Raw genomic sequence first — 24,146 nt, forward strand, 5'->3', positions numbered from 1 at the left:
TGACACTGCCGTCTACATCTCCAGCTGGGAGAACACATGTACTACCTCCAGGAGGTGCTTCAAGCCCTGCAGCCGGTAGGCCTGTCAAGGCCAGAAAGGGAAGGGTTTTGAGCTGTATCTGGGCCACATGGTGGGCAGGGGCAAGGTACAGCCCCTCTAGACCAAGAATGAAACTATCCTGGCCTGGCAACCCCTTAAAACACAAACTGACTGAGGCGAGGAACATAGGTTTGTTGAGGGATATGGCACCATTGTTGCCCTCTTAACAGAGCTGGCTTTAAAGAAGCAGCCCAGAAAGGTGATCTGGACACAGACGTCTGCCAGAAAGCCTTTGATACTCTGAAGGAGGCCATGTGTGCATCACCCGCACTCAAGTCTTCTGAATTCTCTAAAGAGTTCATAGTCCAGACGGATGCTTCAGAGCAATGCATAAGGGCTGTCTTAGCACAGCTAAATGAGGACTGCCTAGACCTACCAGTAGCCTTCTTCAGCAGGAGGTTACTTCCACAAGAACAGAGGTGGAGTGCGATTGAAAGGGAGGCCTTTGCTGTGGTCTGAGCACTGAACAACTTGAGACCATTCGTATTTGTGACTCTTTTTTGGGTTCAGACAGACGGGCCCCTAAGATGGCTCATGCAATTGAGAGGTGAAAATTCCAAACTGCTGAGGTTGTCCACCTTCCTATAAGAAAAGGACTTTAAGGTGGAACACCACCTTGGGTCAACCACGCCAATGCCAATGGTCTATCCAGGTTCTTCTGCCTCAGTGAGGACTCCCCTCCCTCCCTCCCCCCCCCCCCCCCCCCCCGACTCCCTTCCCTCCCCCCCCCACCCCCCGTGGATTGGGTAGTCCTCCCTACTGTCAGCAGAGGGGGCAAAATGTTAGACCTGTCAGTTTCAGAGTGATCTTTCCCAAACGTTTTGCCTCCTTCCTCCATTTTTGCTGATCGTGGTTTTACTAGGTTTAAGTCTCTGCACACTTGATCAGTGCTGAAGTGCATGTGCTCCCCCTCAAAACATGGAATCATTGGATAATCCACAATTGGCATATTTAATTTACTTGTATGTCTCTTGTAGAATGGTACTGTATGTGCCCAGGTCTTGTAAATTAGAAGCTACTAGTGGGCCTGCAGCACTTGTTGTGCCACACACTTACTCATCCCTTTAAACATGTCTCAGGCCTACCATTAAAGCCTGTGTGTGCAGTTTTAAACTGCCATTTCAACCTAGCAAACTAAACCTTTTTGCCAGGCCCAAACCTTACTATTTTAATACATTTAAGACACCCCTAGGGTGAGTCTGGACAACCCTAGGAGATAGTGTACTTAAAAAAACATGACATTTAATTTCAAATTAATTTTACACGTCCTGGTAGTAAAACGCTCTTAAATTATTTTTTAACTACTGCAAAGCCTGCCTTTCCAATAGACTAACATTGGGGTTACCTTATTACATTTAATAAACTGTACTTTCCAAATTGGAACAGTACCAGTTCATGTTTGGTGCCTTTGGAATTTTAATGAAAAAGCTAACTCATGGTGAAGCCCAATTTTAAATTACAATTTTGAAAATGCCACGTTTAGAAAGTTGCCATTTTTCTGCCTCAGACATTTAGTGCCTGCAGCCTGTTTCTGGTCACATGACTGGGTATAGCTGACAGTTGGGCTTTGTGTATTTCTCCTAAATAGCCACATGTAACAGGGAACTTAGGTGTGACTGGATGGGCCATCACTGACAAGATGGGAGGTCAAAGCAGGACCCAGCACTACTTACACTTGACTAGGCTGCGACCTGAAATCACACAAAGGGCTGCATACCATCCAAAGTTAGCCTGGAGCCAGCAGTGCAAGAAGCCTGTGGGCTTTAAAGGGAAACCTCTAGAAGCTTCTCCCACCACTTTAAAGGCACAATAGGGTATAAATACCAGCCCTCAGACACTAACTCTTCAGTACACTTCTGGACCTGTGGATACCCTGCTAGGAACAATGACTGCTGCCCTGCTGGACTACTGTCTTGTTGCGTTACTGCCCTGCTGTGCTGACCTTTTGTCTGGGTGAAAAGGACTGGACCTGCATCTCTGGGACCCAGAGTGACTTCAAGGGTTAGCTGGGTGGCCTTCTGACTTGAGCGTCAGGGACAGAAGGCTCCAACAACCTTTGACCCAGCACCTGGACTCTGCCATCTGTAAGTTTACCCTGACCAGTAGTGCCATCCCTGTCCTGGACTCTTGGAAATGGGCCTAAGGTCATCTGCCAGCCTCTACGGATCCAGCATCTCCTTTGCGGAGTGGTGCAACCCTGAGAAAAACAGATGCATCACCGGTATCATGTGGATCAGAACTGTTGTAATGACCCGTGTTGCATCACAGCCTGTCGCTGCATTGGAACTTCTGCTGTGCAATGCATCCTCAGGGCATGCCCTTCAGATTCCTCGGCAGCGGCAACCATGACAACGGCAGACTTCGCATTGCAGCTCCTCAGAACTGATGCATCACCCCGACTGTGTGGCACATGCTCAACTTCGGATCGCAAGTCATGGTTGATGGGATCCTTGATGACAATGCAGGACCCCACACAGCAGCCTCACTACATCTTGGAACCGATGCATTACTATGGCTGCGCAACACCTCTTTGATGTGGATCCGTGCAATGCTCCACAGACTAGGATTTAGGGAACTTTGTTCAATGGGCCTAACTGGGTCCCAAAGCCGACCCACACTCCATCGAGGTTTGTCCTGATCCAGCAGAAGCAGATATCCAGTTATCGTTTTACGCCTTTTGGCGCCATTGTCACTAAAATCTTTATAAATTAATATCTCCGGTTCTACTAATTGGATTTTTGTCATTTTGGTGTGTTTTATGTATTAAAAAAATAATCTATTTTTGTTCTAAATCTGTGTGGGATTCTTTTGTGGTGGTTTTCAAGTTATTACTGTTTGAAGTGTTGCACAAATACTTTACACATTACTTCCGAGTTAAGCCTTACTGCTCTGTGGCAAGTTAATCAAATTAATGTAGTGTTTGCTTGTGACTTCCCCCTGAGAAGAAGTATGGTTGCTGCTATGGAATGGGTTTTCACTCCCCTCAACCAGTTACCGAATTTCATACAGGTGTTAAGTAATCAACCCACTCGTCAGCGCCTTCCCCACCAGATAGCCCGGTTATCTTCAGGAACTGGCACACGAGTTTTGGTGGTGTTGTATTTGAAAGTTGGTCTCTTGGTGTGCAGGAAGTGGAGTTGGCTGATACGAGGCACTGGCGGACAAATGCAACAGGCATGTGACGTATCTCAGATTCAGCATAACTATGAAGACGATTATAGGGTTGGCGAGGACAATGTGGCACAAAGACCTGTGCTGGTAATTAAGCTTATGGTATGTAATGTCCTTCATCAAAGACATCCTCCTCAGATTCTGTCATTTAACATATATAGTTGGATGGGGCTATAAGGAATCTGAGTCATCTTGGTCACTGCATTCACCTTTGAATTCAGAGTCCAGAATTTGCATAGGGAGACTCGCCATCTCTTGATTAGGTGAAAAAGTGAGTGGCATGGAAAAAAATGGTTGTCTGCGGTATTGACGTTGAGTTTGGAATCAACAGTCTTCAAGGCCATTCTGGGTGTCGCTGTCAAAGATAATCATAGTGTTGAAGTAACTGTTGTTGATGACTGTCGTCTGGTCACAGACAGTCTTGTTGACGACGTAATATGTGATAACGGAAGCGCCACGGATGACATCCCTGTCAGTGGATGTTTTCTATGAAGTCACCGGCGGAGGATGGAAGTCTGTTTGAAATTCCAGAGAACTTGATTTTCATGTATTTCTTTGCACAGGCTTGTTTTCTTCACGTTTGGAGCATTTCTCTAAGGAAACCCCAGTTTATTTTGTACGAGGAGATGGCTGTAAGTCCAGCTAAGTAAAACACACACAGTTCTTTTTTTTGCCCCATTTTTGTGGAAGTGCTTGAAGAATAATTTTTCACACAATCATCCACATAGACGGCCAGTCTCCTCTCTCTGTCCTTTAGGATCTTTGGTGGGAAAATACTACAAATGTCACAGTGCAAAAGCTTTTTACGTGGGGTAAAAGCAATAAATACCCTGGTCATGTGGGTCACCAGTCTATACTTTCTTCTGACCACAATTAGCGCAGGCCTTGAAAAAGAGATTTCTTTTCTCTGTCGACCATGCTGACAGTTTGAAGTTGAAAAAGGTCTCCCTACCTCAATAAAATGAGGAACGTCCCTATAACTTACAGTAATCTCAAAGGTGAAAGTAGGACTGGTTCACCAGAAAAGTGTAGAAAATGTGATAGGTTGAAATCACTGACTGCTTAAAGCAGAGCTCGGACATGGGACTACTTCACAAACAGTCGGTCGAAATCTGACCTATGGTGGCCTTTAGGGGAAGTAAGAGAGTTGGAACTTTCACCTCATTGACTGAAGTTTGGATTGCTTCAAATCAGGTGGATTTCCTACTAAATAACACTGTTGTGGAGGCCTGTGCACATTTTAACACATTTTCCTGCACACATATATGCCTTCTTGATTATCTTTATACAAAAATAAAGCCAGCTGGGGTGCGTTTTCATCTGAGGGGGTTGCAAAAAGCTGCTCATAATGAGCAAGAGACTAAAGGTTTTATAAGCAAAGGAGTTCTAGTCAACTGCTACATCCTGGCTCTTTCCCATTCTCAATGTAAAGATTGAGTGACGTGGAGGAGAATGTCGTGTCTGGCAGTTTACACTCACCAAAACCAGTACAAATACTTTTCTGGGCAAATTGGCATTCCTATAGGAACGGGCGTCAGGCAGAATGTATGTTGGGTACCCCACACAGCTGCCTCAACATAGACTTGACTCCTCTGAAACAAAAGGTCAAAATGCAACTGATGTCCAAGTAGCATAGTACTCGTTCAGAGGGGCAGAAATTCAGATCTGCAGTTTCATCATTCACATGCAACTCTATACCACCTTAAGGGTTAAAAATGGGGTAGGCGAGGCGTGGCTTCGGGCGTCAAGATGGCTGTCACACTCAGAGTGCTCTGGACCCCTCCGTCATCCGCCCCATGAAGCTGCCGTTGTCCAGACATTTGGCGCTGCCCTGGGGGCGCCTGTGGGCTCCTGGACCCCGGGGATCCCCTTGAAAATCGAGCATCGGGAATATCCGAGTCGTAGACGCTGGCCGCAAGCGGATCCGAAAACTAAGATGGCGGCCGGGGCTGCAGCGCCCCGCCGGACCCGAAGTGAGGGGCTGGTCCGCTGATGCAGCTGCTCTGAATGCTGTGAGCAGAGCCGGGGGCACAGGTGCTGCACCCCGAGACCTGGACGCTTGCAGGACTGTGGTGCGGACGGCGAAAGGAAGTCTGTGCAGGCGCGCGGAGGTCCGGGAAGAAGAGGAGACAGATTGGGACAGGAGGAGGACTCCCCCGCCGGGCTTGGCCGATCGGAGAAGATCAGGATGGTGGCCGTGGCTGCGGCGCCTCGCCAGGCCCAGAGTGAGGGGCTCGCTCGCTGACGTGGCCGCTCTGGGCGCTGCACCTTGGGACCCGGACCCCTGAGGGCCGAGACGAGGCTGTGGAGCGGACGGCGAAGGAGAGGCTCCCGAAGACCCGGACCCCGCTGTGCAGGTACGCGGAGGTCCGGAGAAGGAGAGACGGACTGGGGTGGGGAGAGGACCCCTCCGCCTGAGGTGAGCCGTTGTCTCCGTGTGCTTGGGGCGAGGCGGGGGGCCCCTGGCGGTCCACTGGTCCCCGGGGATTGGTCCTGGGAGGCGAAGCAGCACCGGGATCGAGGGGTTGGGGCCTCCCTTCCCCCCTCGGAAGAAAGACAGAGCTCCAACCTAACTTTAAGAGGAGATAAGACTCAAGCAAAATAACAGGCCGGGCAGCTGGACAGCCCAAGCTTCCCCCGTTGAATATCAATGCAGCTGATCACATAGAACAATCGATCCACAATACTGACTGGTGCGGGGGGACCTCTCCGTACCCCCGGCCGCACTTCAGGGACGCAGCTCCTGGAGGTGAGCTGGGACACCGGGGAAACAAAAGCCCTGAGATCTCCTGGTGACCTAGGAGAGCAGGGCGAGGACTGAAACGGGACCAAGCGGTCATCCGACGGCGTGATCTGATGGAGTGAATTGAACCGGTGACTACCGGACCCTAGGGAAGGGACTGGAGTGGTGCTCGCCGACGTGTGCTGTTGAGACCCTGCTGGTGGACCTCCTCCGAGGCGGCCCCCTGTTGGGGCGGTTCGGGTGCTGGAAACTACGCGAGGCGGCTCTGAGAGTCAACATAAGCCACCCCCAACTTCCTGAGACAAAATGGGGAAGGACAGGGCGAACAAGCATCCCCCGGCCTCCCAATAAAAGATCGACCAGTTCACGATGCCGGCGGGCCCCAGGAGAGAAGGGGAAACCGCTAGCGGAGGCCCAGCGCTAGACGGAGTGAGTGGCATCCTCCAAGCAATCCAGTCATCGCAATCAGCCGTGGAGACCAGAATCGGGGATCTTAAGACAAAAGTTGCCCAGTTACAGACTCGAACAAGCGAACTGCACCGTCGTGCAGAAGATGCAGAAAATCGGTCGAGACGCAACAACCTACGCTTTGTCTACACCCTGGTTTGCAGTTGAACTCGCCCACAGAGCCCTTGCACCGCACCCCCCCCCCCCCCCCGGGTGGAACGAAGCGCCCGATGATCGCACGCTTCTTCAACTTCAAAGATCGGGACAATATCCTTAAAGAGGCGAGACGCTCTGAAGATCTTCAATGGGAAAACCACAAGATCTTAATATTCCCAGATTACACCCGAGAGGTCCAGGCCCGCCGCCGGTCGTACGAGCAAGTCAAACAGAAACTTAGAGCAATGCAACTCTCGTACATGCTCCTCTTCCCTGCACGGCTTAGTCATCATGGCTGGTAGGGCGCATTTCTTTGAATCTCCGGAGGAGGCGTGGGACTGGCTGACGGAGGAGGGCATCGGAGCCCGAAGGGGGCCCCTGAAACAGGGGGTGGGGGGGGAGCACCCCCAGGACGGACCCCCCCCGGTGGAGGGACCACGGAGGAGCCAGAGACGCACCAGATCTCGGAAAGGGAGGCGGGGGGACCTAGCCGTTCCCATGGGCAGGGAGGCGGCTGGAGACCCTAGCTCCCAGATGGAGGGGGCTGCCGTTGAGTCCCTGGAGGTGCAGGACCAGGTGCAGACCGAGGATGGCGGCCGCCTGAGGCAGTCCCCGGTGCTTGGCTGAAATGTTACATGGAGCTCACGGCATGACGCATTAGGAGACCGATGTGACCCTGAGGGGCCTTCCGGGGTGCTTCTTTTGGAGGCCCGTCGACTCCCTCGGGTTCGCCAGGTATGACTTGATGATGACTTCTTATTGACGATTGCGAATGATCCTACTGAATGGAGGGGTCCACCACTCCACTCCTATGGCAGTCTCACTGGCTGCTACGTTTTGGTTGGGTACTTGGGCGACAGATGCTTCCGGGGTGGGAGTATGGGGAGGGGGGGTGGTTGGGGGGTGAGCAGTTCGAGTTGGGGTTAGATAGCAACATTTTGACAGTCATTTTCTACGGTTTTAATATTTCACTGTTATGTTTTAAACGGTCATCCCTGTGTCCACTGAAACACCCGACAAGATACAGCACCCACGCAGCCCACGTCTGGTCCTCACTGACAAAAATCATCTCCTGGAATGTGAACGGGCTGTTAGATAAGATCAAGAGATCCGCAGTATTCAATACCCTCCGTAGATACTCCCCCTCGGTGGTCTTACTGCAGGAAACCCACCTCCTGGGAACTAGGTGCCCTATGCTCACACGAGGAGGATTCAATAGGGTTTACCACGCGGGCTTCTCCAGGGCCTCCAGAGGAGTGACCATCCTACTCAATCGCTCACTACCTATGGTGATTACATCTACGCTGTCTGACCCACAAGGCAGGTTCGTGGTTGCCTCGGGGGTGCTTCACTTATCACTGCTGAACCTTGTATGTGCATATGCCCCCCCCCAGCGGGATTTGATGCCTTCCTACTCTCACTCCGCCAGGTGGTAGCGGGAATCCCCCAGGGAACCACATTGTTAGGGGGGACTTCAATGCTGTTCTGGACCCTAGACTGGATGTATCCGGTGACACTACTACTGGCAGGTCCTCTCGGGCCACGAGTCTTAACGGATGGGCCGAGAGTCTCGGTCTATGTGAGGTATGGAGAACATGGCACCCCAATGAACGTCAGTACACACATACATCAGCCGCCCACTGGACACATTCCAGAATTGACTTAGTCTTTATGCCCGCTCTAGACATCACCGGTGTCACAGGGGCGGGGGGACACTGCCTCGGGGGGTCTCAGATCACGCACCTGTGCGAGTCCGGCTGGGTGGGACAGACCCCACCAGACGCCCGATGTGGCATCTGAATGCATGGTTCTAACAAGATAATGAATATACCATTGAAATTAGAGACCACCTTGCTCAATATTTTGAGCTGAACTTGGGAACGGTTCGATTCCCAGGTATAATATGGGCCGCTTGCAAAGCCACACTAAGAGGACATGCCAGGTATCTCCTTCGTTCACGCGAACGTGCTTGAGACTCACGAGTATCTGAGCTGGAAGCTGAAGCACTAAACCTGGAGCGCCAACAAACGAATTTAGCCTCGGCCTCTACTTTGAGGCAAATCACTAGGGTCCGAGAGGAAATTAGGCACTTAGTGCTAGAATCAGCAAAACACCTATGGAGAGCATCAGCCGCCCGTATATATGGCTGGGGAGACAAGAATGGGAAACTCTTGCATTGATTGGCCACTCGCCCCTTGGCCAATAGAATTATACCTGAGATTAGGGATGACTCGGACGCTCTTGCTACAACACCTGTTGAGATTGCACAGAGCTTCGCCTCTTATTATACACGCTTGTACGCAGAACACCCTCGGCCCAGTGTTGAAAGGGAATCCCCCCCCCCCCCCCCCCCCCCCTCCTGAACGACTTAACTCTTTCTAGAATATCCCAGACAGCCAGGAGTAGGATGGATGAGGCAATTAGCCTCACAGAAATAACCAGCGTGATCGCTAGCCTGGCATCAGGCAAGACCCCAGGGCCTGATGGTTTCCCGGCAGAGGTATACAGGAAGTGCAGTGATATTTTGGCTCCACACCTGCTCAATATGTATGAAGAAGCTGAACGGAAGGGCCACTTCCCTCCTGAGATCAATCTAGCTACAATAGTAGTGATCCCCAAGACCCAACCTCCGTCACAATACTGCTCGGCATACCGACCCATTTCACTCCTGAACACCGAAGTCAAGGTGCTAGCCTCAATCCTTGCCTCAAGGATAAGAGACGTAATGCCCACATTGGTACACCCTGACCAATGTGGCTTCATGCCTGCCGGTAGCACTAGGCGGTTACACCTAGCCTTGGAGCACCACAGGACCCTGTCCCACACCCCCCTGGCTTTGATTTTACTCGATTTCGAGAAAGCTTTTGACAAAGTAGACTGGTCCTACCTCGAACACGTCCTACAAAGAAACGGACTCGGACCCAGATTCCGGGGCCTGGTGAGGCTACTTTACTCTAACCCGAAAGCCTGTGTCCAAGTGAACGGGGTAGTCTCTGACCCATTCCCCATTGGCCGTGGCACCCGACAGGGCTGCCCATTATCCCCCTTGCTTTTTGCACTAATAATAGAGCCTCTGGCAAAGTTGCTTCGGGAAGACCCGCTGATAGAGGGTTGGCCCTGGCCTGTTTGTCCAGAGGACCGGGTAGATTATATACTCGGACGACGTCCTGCTGTACATCTCTAATCCAGCTAAAAGTGTCCCCCGCATTTTAAAAATCCTAGGTCTCTTCTCAGAAGCCTCAGGACTGATCCTAAATCCTAGTAAATCCTTACTGGTTCCCCTCCACCAGTCTCGAGACTGTGTGGACTGGCAGCAAAACATTCCAGTACGGAGAAATAGCTTTAAATACTTGGGTGTGCATGTCTCCATGCTCCCTGAGCTAACATGGGAACTTAACATCACACCAATAACCAAGAAAATTAAAAATGACCTCCAGCGATGGAGGGACCTCCCCCTTAATCTACTTGGGAGAATCGCACTTTATAAGATGATGGTTCTCCTCAGACTCCTCTATCTCCTCCAGAATTTCCCTCACCCTATTCCCATGAGATGGTTCAGAGAGATGGACTCACAGGCACGCCAATTTTTATGGAATGGCACCCGTCCCCGGTTGGCGCTTAAAACCTGCCAGAGAGACGTTTATGAAGGGGGGCTAGGAATGTCCAACATCCATTATTATCATCTAGCAATGCAACTACTCGTGATTAATGATTGGATGGGGGGTGGATGGACAGACCCGGCGTACCGGCTAGAACTCCAGACAATGAGTTATTCAAAGATCTTTAATGCCCTATATGGTGGTCCGATCTCGCGCGGGACCCCGGAAGTGACCGGGGTGGTATTGCAGGGTTGGCGGACGGCCCAAAAGGTGACGGGGTGGTGGGGGCGCCTCACCCAGCAGACCCCCACTATGGCAGGGGACGCACTTAAGGGAAGTGGCGGGGCTGGAGGGATTCCAGAAATGGGACAGCATAGGTATCTCTACACTAGGTGACGTATGGGAGGGCTCACACATGCGTTCCTTTGAAGACCTCCAGAAAAGCTTTTCATTAAACAAAACGCAATTCCATAAATACCTCCAGATCCGTCACGCCCTACTGACAGAAGTCCAAACAGGGGACAGCATACCTGAATATAGCCCTATGGAGGTGAGAGCACTGATGGGGAACCTGGGTAGGGGAGGCGTCTCGCAGATATATCGTACATTAATTACTATCACTGCCTGTTCCCTGGGGGGGCTGCGTCAGAAATGGGAGGGATGGGTGGGTCCTATGGAAGAGGTGGACTGGAACGAAGCATTGGCAGCTCCACACACAATAACGATGATGACTCGTCTCCGACTAATACAAACCTACTATCTCCATGCAGCCTACCTTACACCCGCCAAACTGCATAGGGCAGGTCTCCGACCCGCAGCTGACTGCCCCCGCTGTATGGGCCCAGATGCAGATTTTTTCCACATGGTATGGACCTGCCCAATTATTAAAGCCTACTGGGGGGCGGTTATAAGGGAGATCTCAATGGCCTTACAGATAGACGTGGGGTTGACACCACTGCCACACCTGCTGGGGATCATGGGCAATACTGGACTGAGGAGAGCGGAACGAACCTTTCTAGGGGTGGCGTGCCTGATGGCCAAAAGAGACATAAAAGCGCACCGGCTTTGACTAAGTGGAGATGAGGAGTGGATTGGTGTGCACAGCGTGAAAAACTCATATACGAGGCTAGAGGATGCCCGCATAAATATAATAAGGTGTGGGGGAAGTGGGAGGCCTCAACAATTAACCTTTCTGCATGACTGACTGGCTGAACACTGGAGAGAGCCGGAACGAACCCCTCTCCTCCACCCTCCTGATGGGTTAAATCATTCATGAAACGCTTCAACAGGGAGGTACACAATCTACTCATTCAATGTGTTGTCTAGGACTTGGGATTGACCAATGTTCGGTGCCCGTTGGCGCCTAGTTACATGTATGTATCACTGTTTATTTTTTTGCAAAACCAATAAAAATTTCTTTAAAAAAAAAAAATAATAATGGGGTAGGCACTCAGGACCACTTAATTCAGTGAGAACACAGTGTAAGTTTCCAAAGCACATAGCACGTACACCCCCCTGTGCACCTGGCTGAGTTCATAGACACCATTAAGTAGTCTTTCAGAGAGAAACTTCATTTCACCCGAGTCTATAGATCCAAAAGGCTTATGCAAAAATCTGGCTCGAACAGGGTTGAGGGCCCAGTAGGATGTGTTGCAGGACTAAAAAAGATACAGTACACTAGGAATGTCATTTGATGAACTCAATGGCAATGGAGAAGAATGAACCAGGCCTGTTTGAGTGGGACCACATAGCAGTTAAGCAGGTTCTGTAAATGCCCTATAGAATGCCTTATTCAATCAGATGTCAAGAAAGCGTGATCTCTTTATAAGCCCCAATTACACAAACATAGCCATTTGTTTTTGTCCTGAGCTCAGATGGAGTCCTTCCAGATGGACATAAGACATCTCCAAGTCCTCCAAGAAGTGAGGTGTTTCCTTTATTTCCCCTAAAAGAAAACTTTAAAGTAACAAAAGAAAGGGAAAGTGGTATTCCATATCCTCAGACATAATGAAAACACAACTGCTGAATTGTTCTCATCTATTAGATAGGGGGACTTGTGTGCAAAAACAGACATGGGGTAGTGCCCAGTTCCTACTTTTGAAACTAGTGTATAGTTTTAAAACGAAGTTCCACATCTAAGCTAGCCTAGTACTGCAGTGGAGTGCCTAATGATTAGAGGAGGAACAACAATCTTCTGAACTATTTTCACAAGATTTTCTAAGCAATAACATTCTATTTCAAATGACTTACACTTAAAGCACTGAATAAATTTGAAATGCATTGACTGAGAATTTGCATATGCAATGCAAATTTGCACATATGAAGAGTAACAGACAAATATGGAAAATATGTTGCTCAATTAAAACTGTTTTCAAAAGGCACACTGCTAGTTTATTAATATTTCAGTGACATACCAGAGCGCGATCTGAATTATGATTGCTCTATTTTGTCAATTAATTTTCTTTACAATAAATATATGTATTAAAAGAAAAGCAATAAAACATTTTAGTTAAAAATGTGATTGGTACAACAAGTTTTCAAATCAAATTCCAGGAAAAACATCAATCCTCCATGTCACTAAAAAGTAAACATTATTTACATTTATAGAAACTTTTTTTTTTAACTTCTCTGAACACAGTTTCTCTAAGCCTTCAGATGTTTTAAGCCTTCAACACTTCCACAGAAGTTTAACTAAATAAAGGCAATACTATATTTGAGGGATGCAACATGTGATACACTGTGGGGGTTAAAGCACGCCTTCAATCACATGGTTATCAATTTCTAAAACTGGAGAGGTGTAAACTGTTTGCAATTTTCTGTATTCCGTTTTAAAGAAAACGTATAACGTAATTGTAAAAGTGAATGAAGCCAATTGTTTCAAATGGTGCTGTAATATGGTACATCCTTCTCAACATCATTGAGTAATCCTGCCTTCCAAAATTCATGCAATCATCCACCGTTCATTCATACTTTATTTTTCTCTTAATTTTTAAATTAGCAATGCAGTCATTCTCACCTCTAAAGTGAAATAGCACATTTACTAGAAAAATAGAGTGCTCATATTGTAGTCCAGGTCAACAAGTGTAACCATCCTCTGAAATTGGTCTCCGAGCAGAACTCACTAAAGGAACTTAGAATGAGCACTGAGCTCTGCATTCAATGCTACAATACCACAGGACAATTTAACAATGTGACATGAATTAAAAGCCCAATAAAACATTAAAAAGTGTACTATCAGGCAATCAGGAAACGGCTTGAACATTATTGATCTGGCAGAGGTATATACATAAAGGTGCCCTTGCCTCCACCACCCAAAAAAAAAAAAAAAAGCTACAGCAGATTAGCAACGTTTTGGAACTACACCCACTCGCCTAGACCCTTCGGGCCTCTGTTACACTTAACATAAGTTGTGGCTGAAAGACAGCTGAAATACCCACGTATCACAGTCTGAAGGTGACAAAATTCTATACAATCAGCTGGAAAATCCAGAATGTGCACCATATATTTAAGGAGGTTGTTTAATCTGATCATTAGGTAACCTACATCCAAAGGTCCACCATGAGCTATGATTTCGAGGCACCATGCCACTATGAAGGATGATTCTATGGTAAATAAATATTTCCCTGCGATCAACAAAACATTATGAGTAAATGTAGATTCTAAATAATATTAGTTGAACTTTGCAGAAATTATAGCGAAAGGAAAGCCCCATGGGTTCCATTATGTTCAAGAATACTACAGTGGAGGGACAGGTGTGTGTATCTGCTATAGCTTGTTTTGGGCTACTTTGAAAATGGGCGCCAGAGGAGAAAGATGATTCGAAGTTCAAGAATACTCGATTTGGGAATGTTATTTCAGAATTCAGATATCACAAATCAGGAGGTGAGTGGCATATTCCAGAGATTTGTTGGAAATCCGTTGTGAAGTCTTACGTAGCTCTTGAACTGGTATACAGAGAGAGTTGCGCAATATTAGTTCCTCCAAGGGTAGTTGATGTTTTTGTATAGGGAATCTACAGGAATCTGTATTCCCTGGATGTGTGAATGTTTGTGCGTCTGTCAGCTGAACTCTCAAGTGCCCTCTATGTTGCTCCTGTCATAACTGAATTCAACTCAGAGCCAGGAAATGGATATTTTCTTCTTTGGCAAAATATGAAAGTCCTACCACTCTGCTGAAATGTTTGCAGTTTAAGCTAATGAAATACCACAAAAGAAAACAGAAAGTTTGCGTACTAGCACTTATCAAAGCATTACAAATGTAATAAAAGTAGCAGTCTGCGAGAATTAAAGCTCTACTGGGTCACATGAGTTCAGAAGGCTATCTTACCGATTATGTGAATAGAAAAATGTGTCAGAAGTCAAGACATGCTAACACTATCAAGGAAATATATGAAATGTAAGTAAACCAGGACAACACTTTGAAAAAGACGGGTACAACAGAACATTTCTTCTAAATACAATAGGAAAGCGTGCTGCATGAATGGTTGGTGAGTTGAAGGGAATAAACCTGATGTGGTACAGGCACAATCAATAACAGCTCTATGAAGAAAAAGAAGGAGCTAGTGCTGAAAAAGAAAAATAGTGAGGAGTTAAATGTACACATTGGTTTAAAACGTGTTTATGAGAATATCATACTATTGTATATCTACCTGTACATTGTAGGTGTATTTCAAAATACTGTAGGTACAGATGCCAAAGCCAATGGATGCCAAAGAACGCAGGGCTAAAGAACACCTTGGTGACTTTCATTTAGTTTTTCATGTAAAAATAATCAACGTTTTCTACTCACATTTTTCTTAATAGCTATGGCTCCACTACTCTCAAATGCACTTCTGTCAATTGAATACTAATTGTTGTTATAGGTGGGTCAACATAGGTAACATTCAGCCTCTACAACGCTATACTTACAGGCAGAATGTTTAATATGCGTACAGTCGGTCAAGTAAGTGTTTTGATATCTGAAAACAGAAAAAGGCCGTCTGCGTGTGAGATATTAACATCAGCAAGGACTTGAAGTGGTGCATTTTTCAGTACACTGAGATATTATACAAACTACTCCATAAAATATAATTATCTTTAGGTAAAAGGTAATGTAAGGAAAACAGAACTGCAGCAACACATGCAGGCATAGACTTCGGGTCTAAAGCTAACCTAACCAATGTACGAGGTGATAGCAAGTGAGCATTTATTACCATTCTGCACAAAGCGACATTGCTAGTAGAATAAAGGTGAAGTCACCACTAACTTAAAGTGAAAAAATAACCGTTTAAATCATATTAGACTAACGTGTACATAAAGTAATAAAAGGCTACTTAAAATGAAATAAGTGTAATTAGGATATCCTACATTCCTTATGTTGTGTGATAGTGTAGGTAAAAATGGACATGATCTAGTTTAAGATCTTAAACTTTCTAATGTCCATTAGCATAACCGTTCCCATGCATCATAATCTGAGAAGCTCATCTGTCTTTTTTGAGATCTCCTTATTCAAGTGGGTCATACCCATTCATATTCTCCTCCCTTGGAAACACTTGTACTCTAAATGGGTATGCACACAGAAATACTTCTTATGCAATAAGTCGCCTCCCCTGCCATTAGGAATTTGTAAATGTGATCTGCTACTATACATATATATATATACACACAACTTTGCAGCTCCCTAATAAATATCGTATGTGTAAAAACAATACAAACGTCTTCTTGCAACTTTATAAATATTTCAAAATCATCAATTTTCAAAATGACAATGATTTATAAAAATAATGAAAATAGGAAACCAAAGCTTGAAATGCCAACTGGTAGTGGCAGGTTTCAACCCGGACCGCTTACACTTCCTACCTTAGCATTGGGTACCTTCATTCTTCTAACCCTCAACATCCCCATTATGTAACAAACGTTTTGTGAAACTTGAACTGCCTACATATCATTCAAGACCCATAAAGGCAAGCATATAGTAACCTAAACACAGTTGGAAACTGAAAGAACCATTCCTCTTCCTTTCAACCATTTAATTAGCTCGGAAGAGAAGAAAAGTATTGAGCAGGGTGCTTATTCAGCATCATTTATATGTTTCTTTTTGAGCCTCGGAAAGTATGGGTGGGATATTTAGTCCTGTGTCGGTGAAATGTTGATGCAGCTAAGGCACACGTGAGAAAGCTTTAACAACTCAGGGCATACAGAGCTATAGGAATACTGAGGTGAATTTAGAATAATGTGGAAATGCTAATATTGTTTTTAAAACTACATATAGGATGATAAGTCAACATATATAGTGGGATGCTGGTGGTTTCAATAATGGAATGGTTGCTGAAGTTGGTGTAAACATCATATTGTCAATGTTTCACATTCTGTGATTGAAAGCATATTATGACTTTTGGAAATGCTGCCCGGATTTCTGAGCAAGCAGAGGCCTGATTTCAAGGTTTGGCCATGTTCAAACACCTAAAACAGCATCGGAATTTATTTTACCCTTAAAATGTCCCAACAACGACAATGTCTCTAAAGTCCGAACTCATCACTCTCCATTATAGACTGGTTTTCTGTGAGATGGTGGCAGAAGATGGGCGGGCAGCTCATTTGGTAGTTCGTACCCTTCTAGTTTAATCTTTATTAAGTGCTTTGCCAAGGCAAATTCCTCATCATCCAACATTCCATCTTTATCGCAGTCAGCCAACTTCCAGATCTTCCCCAGGACACTGTTCGGTAGCTTGGAATTTACCATTTCTTTCTTGGCACTCACTCCAGAGATCTTGCCATTTATTGGTGACAACATGTAGAAAAGTTCATCATAGCTAGGTTTGTCCTTGGCAACCACCCATTCTTCTTCCCCCAAACCTTCTCCAGCACCTTCACCATAGCCTTGACCAAATGGTCCTTCCATTGTTCCTTCAAAGGCACCACCATGTACCATCTGAGTTGGCATGCTGCTCTCTTCCTGGCGAATCATGCTCATCAAGGAAGCAATTTTATGTGCTAACATGTTGTCTACTGCCTCGATCAACTTTGGCTTTAGTGTGTGGAACTTAGAGAAGTCGTACGTCTCCAGCTGTGCCTGTAGAACACAAAGGCCAAAACATTCTTTACAAAGAATTAAAATTCCAGTGTTAAAATTCAGAATACCACCCTACATAATCTTTCAACAGAAGAAATTACAACTGAAATGGAGGCTTTTTAAACCCTTCACATTGTAAGACACAGCATAATCCCAGTTGTAAGCTAAATGAAGTGGACACATCTACTTGGGGATCTAAATCAATAAAGCTTTAAACACAGTGTGTTGTAACCTGATGTGAGAGTTTAAACTGCCCTTTTTAATGAGAATGCCAACAGATGAATTATGCAAGTTCTGGTACAGCAATAGATGGATTAGAATGGATTTACCTGTTGTGTTGTCTCTTTAAGAGATTTAACTTCACACTTACAAAGCAAAAGAATTCATACTTTCCTTGAAACACTACACTAATTAAAACGAACAAGGAAAATAAGGGCCAGATGCACGATCTTTTGTTTTGTGACTCGCAATTTGCGATCCGTTTGGGAATCGTAAATTGCGAGTCGCAAAACAAAATGTACAACAGTGTTAAGTCCACCGCTTGCGATTCCCAATGGGGTTGCAAAGGACCTTCAACATCAATATTCATGAGATAGGTTACAATTTGCGACCCCATTGGGAATGACCGCACTCACAGGAATGGCAGCCTGCTGTGCTCGGCAGACCACCATATCTGTGACTCCTTTTCAATAAAGCAGTTTTTTTAATTTATTTATTTATTTTTAAATGCAGCCTGTTTTCCTTAAAGGAAAACAGGCTGCATTTCCAAAAGAAAAATGAAAAGTTTTCGTTTCATTTTTTTCAGAGGGCAGTGGTCCGTGGGACCACTGCGTGTTCTGAAAGGTATAGTTTCTTACCTGTAACTCCAGTTCTTTCGTAGGGGTATTTCCATGATAGTCATAAGCGTTGAATATTCCCCGCCCGCCTGCGGGGACCCCGGAGCACTTTTTCCAATATAACTTCTTAAGTGTCCACGTTTGCCTTACTTCAGAAAGGCCTGCCAAATCACTTAAGAATGTTCCTATGCAGCCTATAGGAAAGGCTAGTGTTTAAACTTCTTCATCCAGTTTGTCCTTGAGGTAAATGCATTTAAATGCCTGAACAATTGAATATATTTTTCAGAAAAATTCCTTCACAAACCTTTTTTTATATCAGAAAACCCCTATGAAGGAGTGCAGAGCAGTGTAGCCCATAGGCTGCCATTAGTAATGAAGAAAAGGAGAATGCCTTTAAGAACAGCCAGTCCTCCAGTATCCCATCATGCCTAGAGAGAGGCAGTTACCTCAGTTCTTTTTGCAGGCAGTTCTTAGCTGATAATAATGATTACCCTAATTAAGCAATCTGTCTGCTCCCCCGGGAGGTGGGAAGGTTGCTTGTGACTATAATGGAAATACCCCTACGAGAGAACTGGAGTTACAGGTAAGAAACTATACCTTCTCTCGTAGGGGATTTCCATGTATAGTTATAAGCGTTGACTAGAATAGCAAGCCCATCCCATAACATGCGGAGGAGCAGACAGAATACTCAGAAAACACTCTCTCAAGCAAAGAGGTTCCTAAGAGAAGCCTGTCCTACTTGAGCATCTGCCCTAGCATCGGAGTCAAGGCAATAATGTTTGGTAAAGTTGTGAACAGATCTCCAAGTGGCAGCTCTACAAATGTCTGCTAATGGAACATTCCTCAATAAAGCAGTCGTTGCAGACTTGCCTCTGGTGGAATGCGCTTTTGGTTTACCCTGTAGTTTTTTCTTAGCTAGTTGATAGCAAAATAAAACACAGGAGACTATCCATCTCGATACTGACTGTTAGGAGGTGGCTAAACTGGTACAGACCGTACCATAATTAACAAACAGTTGTGAAGTTCTCCGAAGGGAATTAGTCTTATCTAGATACAATTTTAACACCCTTTTAACATCTAGAGAATGGAGAGCTCTCTCTGCTGGGGTAGAAGGGTTTGGAAAAAAAAGTAGGTAAGGAAATCGACTGGTTGATGTGAAAGTCGGCTATAACCTTGGGCAGAAATTTAGGATGTGTTCGCAGTACTACTTTGGAGAAGTGAAATACTGTGTAAGGCTCGTGGGTACAGAGGGGCTGGATCTCGCTAACCCTTTGTGTTGAAGTGATTGCCACTAGAAAGGCCGTCTTCCAAGTTAGGTGTTGGAGAGATGCCTTGTGTATGGGTTCGAATGGATGTTGCATTAGACGTGAAAGGACCACATTAAGTTCCCATGGTGGAGAAGGGCGCCTAACTGGAGGAAAGACCTCCTTTAACCCCTCTAGGAAATCTTTAATGCCTGGAATCCTAAAGAAAGAGGTTTGCGAAGGAGTTTTCCTATAAGCAGTCAAAGCTGCAAAATGAACTTTTATTGCAGGCCAGATCGTGCCAAATGTAACAAGTATGGGAGAATGACATCTTCTTTGCAAGATGTAGGGTCTATCCCCTTAGAAGAACACCAGATGCAGAATCTTTCTCCTCCTTTAGGATTTCCATACAATCCTGTGGAAGGTTTAGATGTCCATACTGGACTAACTCTGGAGCCATGCTGCCAAATTCAAGGAGGAGAGATTGGGATGTCTCATTTGTCCTCTGAACTTCGTCAGGAGGTCCGGTCTGCAGGTTAGCCTGAGATGTGGATGGAGTGATCAGTGAAGGAGATCCGGGAACCACCACTGTCTCGGCCACTCTGCTGCAATGAGGATCATTGTGGCTGACATCATCGAGAGTTTGAGGAGGACTGCTGGGATCAGCGGAATTGGTGGAAAGGCGTACAGAAATTTGTTGGACCAGTCTATCCACAGAGCATTCCCCAGCGATTCTAGGTGGTAAAATCTGGCGGCGAAGGCGCAGCATTTCCTGTTTTCTTCTGTGGCGAAGAGGCCGATAGAAGGTGTGCCCCACAAACTGAAAATGTCTTGAGTAACGTCTTTGTTGAGCACCCACTCGTGGTTCCCCTTCTAGAACTCTGCTGAGTGCATCCGCTTGCACATTCTGAACCCCTGGAAGGTAGGTTGCCACTATGCTCAATTTCCTGGCTAGGAGCCAGTGCCATATTGTCTGGGACTCTTGAGACATGACTCTGGATCTGGTGCCCCCTTGCTTGTTCAGATAGTACATAGTGGTGGTATTGTCTGTCTGTACCAGCAAGTTGTCGGTGGTGATTGAGGGGAGAAAGGCGTTGAGAGCTAGGTGTACCGCCCATAGCTCTAGGAGATTGATGTGGTATAATGATTCCTTGGGGGACCATCGACCTTTTATTTCCAGATGATCGATATGAGTTCCCTATTCGAGGAGAGAGGAATCTGTCACAATAGTCTGTGCTGGAGCCTGTGTACGGAACGGCATCCCCTTTAGGAGATTGGCTGGAGAACACCACCAAGTTAGAGATCTGATTGCATGGGTGGACAGACGAATTTGGTCTTCCCAGTTCCCCGACAGTTGATTCCATTGGTCCTCCAGGCATTCCTGAAGCAGTCGCATGTGGAGGCGAGCGTTGAGTGTCAGAAAGATGCAGGAGGCCATGGAGCCGAGAAGTGAGGAGACAGTTCGCACTGCTGGGTGACGCATTGATCAGAGAGCCCGACCCTTCCGGAGAATGGATAAACGTAGTTCCTCTGATGGACACACTTTTGCCTGCAGTGTGTCTATGGTAGCTCCTAAGTAGTTTAACTTCTGTACAGGAACTGGCGTTGACTTGTGAAAGTTGACATGAAGGCCTAACCGATACAGGAGATAGCAGGTCATCTGGAAATGCAGTTTGGCTTCTGCATAGTTGGATGCTTTGATTAGCCAGTCGTCCAGATATGGGTATATGAAAATCCAATTTTTTCTGAGATGTGCTGCCACCACCGCCATGCACTTGGAAAAGGTTCTGGGTGCTGACCTGAGACCGAATGGTAGGACAGTGTATTGGAAGTGATCTTGACCCACAACAAACCTCAGGAATTTCCGATGCTTCTTCGCAATGGGGATGTGAAAATACGCATCGTGTAGATCCACTGAGCAAAGCCAGTCCCCTTGCTGAATCAGAGGATATATCTGGTGTAAGGATAGCATCCTGAACTTTTCCTTTCGGACCCATTTGATGGCAATTTTGAGGTCTAGAGTGGGTCTGAATTCCCTCTTGTCCTTCTTTGAGATGAGAAAGTATTTGGAGTAAATGCCCTTCCCTCGTTGGTTGAGGGGAACCGATTCCTCTGCTCTCTTTTCGAGGAGGATGGAAACATCTGCCTTTAAGAGGTCGAGGTGCGCAGTTGAGGGTTTTGGCGGAATGGTTGGAGGTGGTGTGGAAAACCTGAGACAATATCCATTATGTACAACGTTGAAGACCCAAGAGTTTGTTGTAATTCTTTTCCACTCTACCAGGCAATTAGTGACGCTCCACCCCCACTAGAGTGGTTAACGAAGTTGGGGGGAGGAAATTCTCAGGGTTTCGAAGTTGTCGGGAACCCTGAATGGGCTGATGGGTCGATTGTCCTCTCTGTGCTTTACGCTGAGGCTGATAAGATCGTTGGTACTGCTGGTGAGATCTTGTAGGGGCCCATTGAGGGGTTTGAACCCTCTGCGTGGTGTAGCGGCATTGGAAAGGTCGGAAGGACCTTCGTTATTCCTTAGGCTTGTCAAGACCCACTGCTTTTTACTGTGTCCACCTCAGCCTTCATCCTTGCCATTTCGTCATCTGCATGGGATCCGAATAGAGTAGAGCCCGAAAATGGCAGATTTATAATGCGTTGCTAAGCATCCGACTTCAATGAAGTAAGCGCCAGCCATGAATGTCTCCTCAGTGCCACCCCATGACAATATGAATGTGCTGAGAGTAAAGACACGTCCGCTGCTGCAGTGATGATCTGATTGGAGACCATAGCGCCCTCCTTGGCTATTTCTAAGAAATCCTCTCTGTGATCTCTCGGGAGATGCTCTGCAAACTGTAATATGGAATCCCACAAGGACCTATTGTTTGTGCCCAAAAGGGCTGTGGAGCTTTCAGTTTTCATGGATGATGCAGCCGAACTGCAGACTTTACGGCCTGTTGAATCTAGTCTTTTACTCTCTTTATCCGGGGGAGAGGTGGAAGACGGAGAGGTAGCGTGAGCTTTGCAAGCTGCCAATATAACCACTGAATCCGGTGGAGGGTCAGAACGCAAAAACACAGAATCTTGTTCAGGAGGACAATACTTTTTCTGCAGTCTAGATGGTGCAGACTTCCATAGCAGGCTCGAAGAGGCCAGGTACTAGAGGTAGCAAAGGTCTGGCGGCTGTATGCTGTTGGAGAGTCTCAAATATGACCGACGTAGATGGTGTAGGGGCAACCATCAAATGTTAAGTTTTGACGCACCTCGGACCTGAACTTCATGAAAGGTGTTAATATCATCAACTGCCGAGGACCGAGGTGGGGTAAATCCGATAAGGCTGGGGAGTAGTCTCTGGTAGAAGACCAAGAATCTCTATCACAACCCCTTGAACCTGATCTACGTCTAGATCTGCGGTGAGATTTTGAGCAGGCTGAATCATGGCCATGACGTGAACGGTGGCGCAATGTAGAGCAGTCTTGCTGGGACACTGATCGGCACTTGAGGGAATGGAAGTGGTGCAACTGGAAGTGGTGCAGGTGCCAGTAAATCCTGATCCGTAGGCCGCGGCGTCTGTGACTGAGGTGAAGTTGGTGGCAAATCTGGTGGAGGAGATGCATGAGGAGATGTGCGAGTAGAAGGCGGCGAGGGAAGCAGCACTACCGAAGTAGAGCGCTCTGAGGAAGAATAAATTCTTCTTCACTTGTGTCTCCTAGACGTCGATGCTCTCCTTGATGGACGTCGACGCTGTGCAGGACCTCTGGACACCTGATTTCTACGTTTCCTTCTCGACGTCGATTCCAATGACGTCAATCTGCTCCTCGGCGTCGTGGATTCTTAGACGTCGTGAGGTGCCTTGATGTCGAACGGAGTTACTGCCTCTCTCTAGGCATGATGGGATACTGGAGGACTGGCTGTTCTTAAAGGCATAGTCTCCTTTTTCTTCATTACTAATGGCAGCCTATGGGCTACACTGCTCTGCACTCCTTCATAGAAAAAAAGTTTGTGAAGGAATTTTTCTGAAAAATATATTCAATTGTTCAGGCATTTAAATGCATTTACCTAAAGGACAAACTGGATGAAGAAGTTTGAACACTGTAGCCTTTCCTATAGGCTGCACAGGAACATGCTTAAGTGATTTGACAGGCTTTTCTAAAGTAAGGCGAACATGGACACTTAAGAAGTCATATTGGAAAAAGTGCTCTGGAGTCCCCGCAGGCGGGCGGGGAATATTCAATGCTTATGACTATCATGGAAATACCCCTACGAGAGAAATATTTTTTCGCTACCGTTCACAAAGGGGAAGGGGCTCCATGGGAACCCCTTCCTATTTGCGAATGGGTTAACACCAATTTGAAATTGGCGTTAACTGTGATTGTTTTGTGGCTGCATTAACGGTCACAAAACAATCATACATCCCCCTGCGAGTCACAATTAGGAAGGGACGCCCCCGGAACGCCACTGTAAGGAAATGCCTCCTTTGTATGGTTACCCCCTGACTTTTTGCCTTTGCTGATGCTAAGTTATGACTTGAAAATGTGCTGAGGACTGCTAACCAGGCCCCAGCACCAGTGTTCTTTCCCTAAAACTGTACCTTTGTCTCCACAATTGGCACAACCCTGGCACCCAGGTAAGTCCCTTGTTACTGGTACCAAGGGCCCTGATGCCAGTGTGCACTTTATTGTAAAAATACACCCAGAGGGGCATCTTAGAGATGCCCCCTGAAAACATACCGACTTCCAGTGAGGGCTGACTAGTTTTTGCCAGCCTGTCACACACCAGACATGTTGCTGGCCACATCGGGAAAGTGCCTTTG

The 24,146-nt window shown here is 46.5% G+C and overlaps 1 protein-coding gene across 1 annotated transcript in view; it reads right to left on the reverse strand.

Moving 5' to 3' along the window:
• Positions 1-12,580: 12,580 nt before the first annotated feature.
• The window catches only part of EHD4 (EH domain containing 4), a 177,570-nt gene continuing 166,004 nt past the window's right edge, over positions 12,581-24,146 (reverse strand). Inside the window, exon 6 of the mRNA XM_069208775.1 lies at positions 12,581-17,265. Coding sequence (XP_069064876.1) covers positions 16,729-17,265 — 537 coding nt within the window. The 3' untranslated portion in view covers positions 12,581-16,728. The remainder of the gene's footprint in view (positions 17,266-24,146) is intronic.

The sequence above is a fragment of the Pleurodeles waltl genome, chromosome 9, assembly GCF_031143425.1.
Source record: "Pleurodeles waltl isolate 20211129_DDA chromosome 9, aPleWal1.hap1.20221129, whole genome shotgun sequence".
In the NCBI taxonomy this organism is placed as follows: Eukaryota; Metazoa; Chordata; class Amphibia; order Caudata; family Salamandridae; genus Pleurodeles; species Pleurodeles waltl.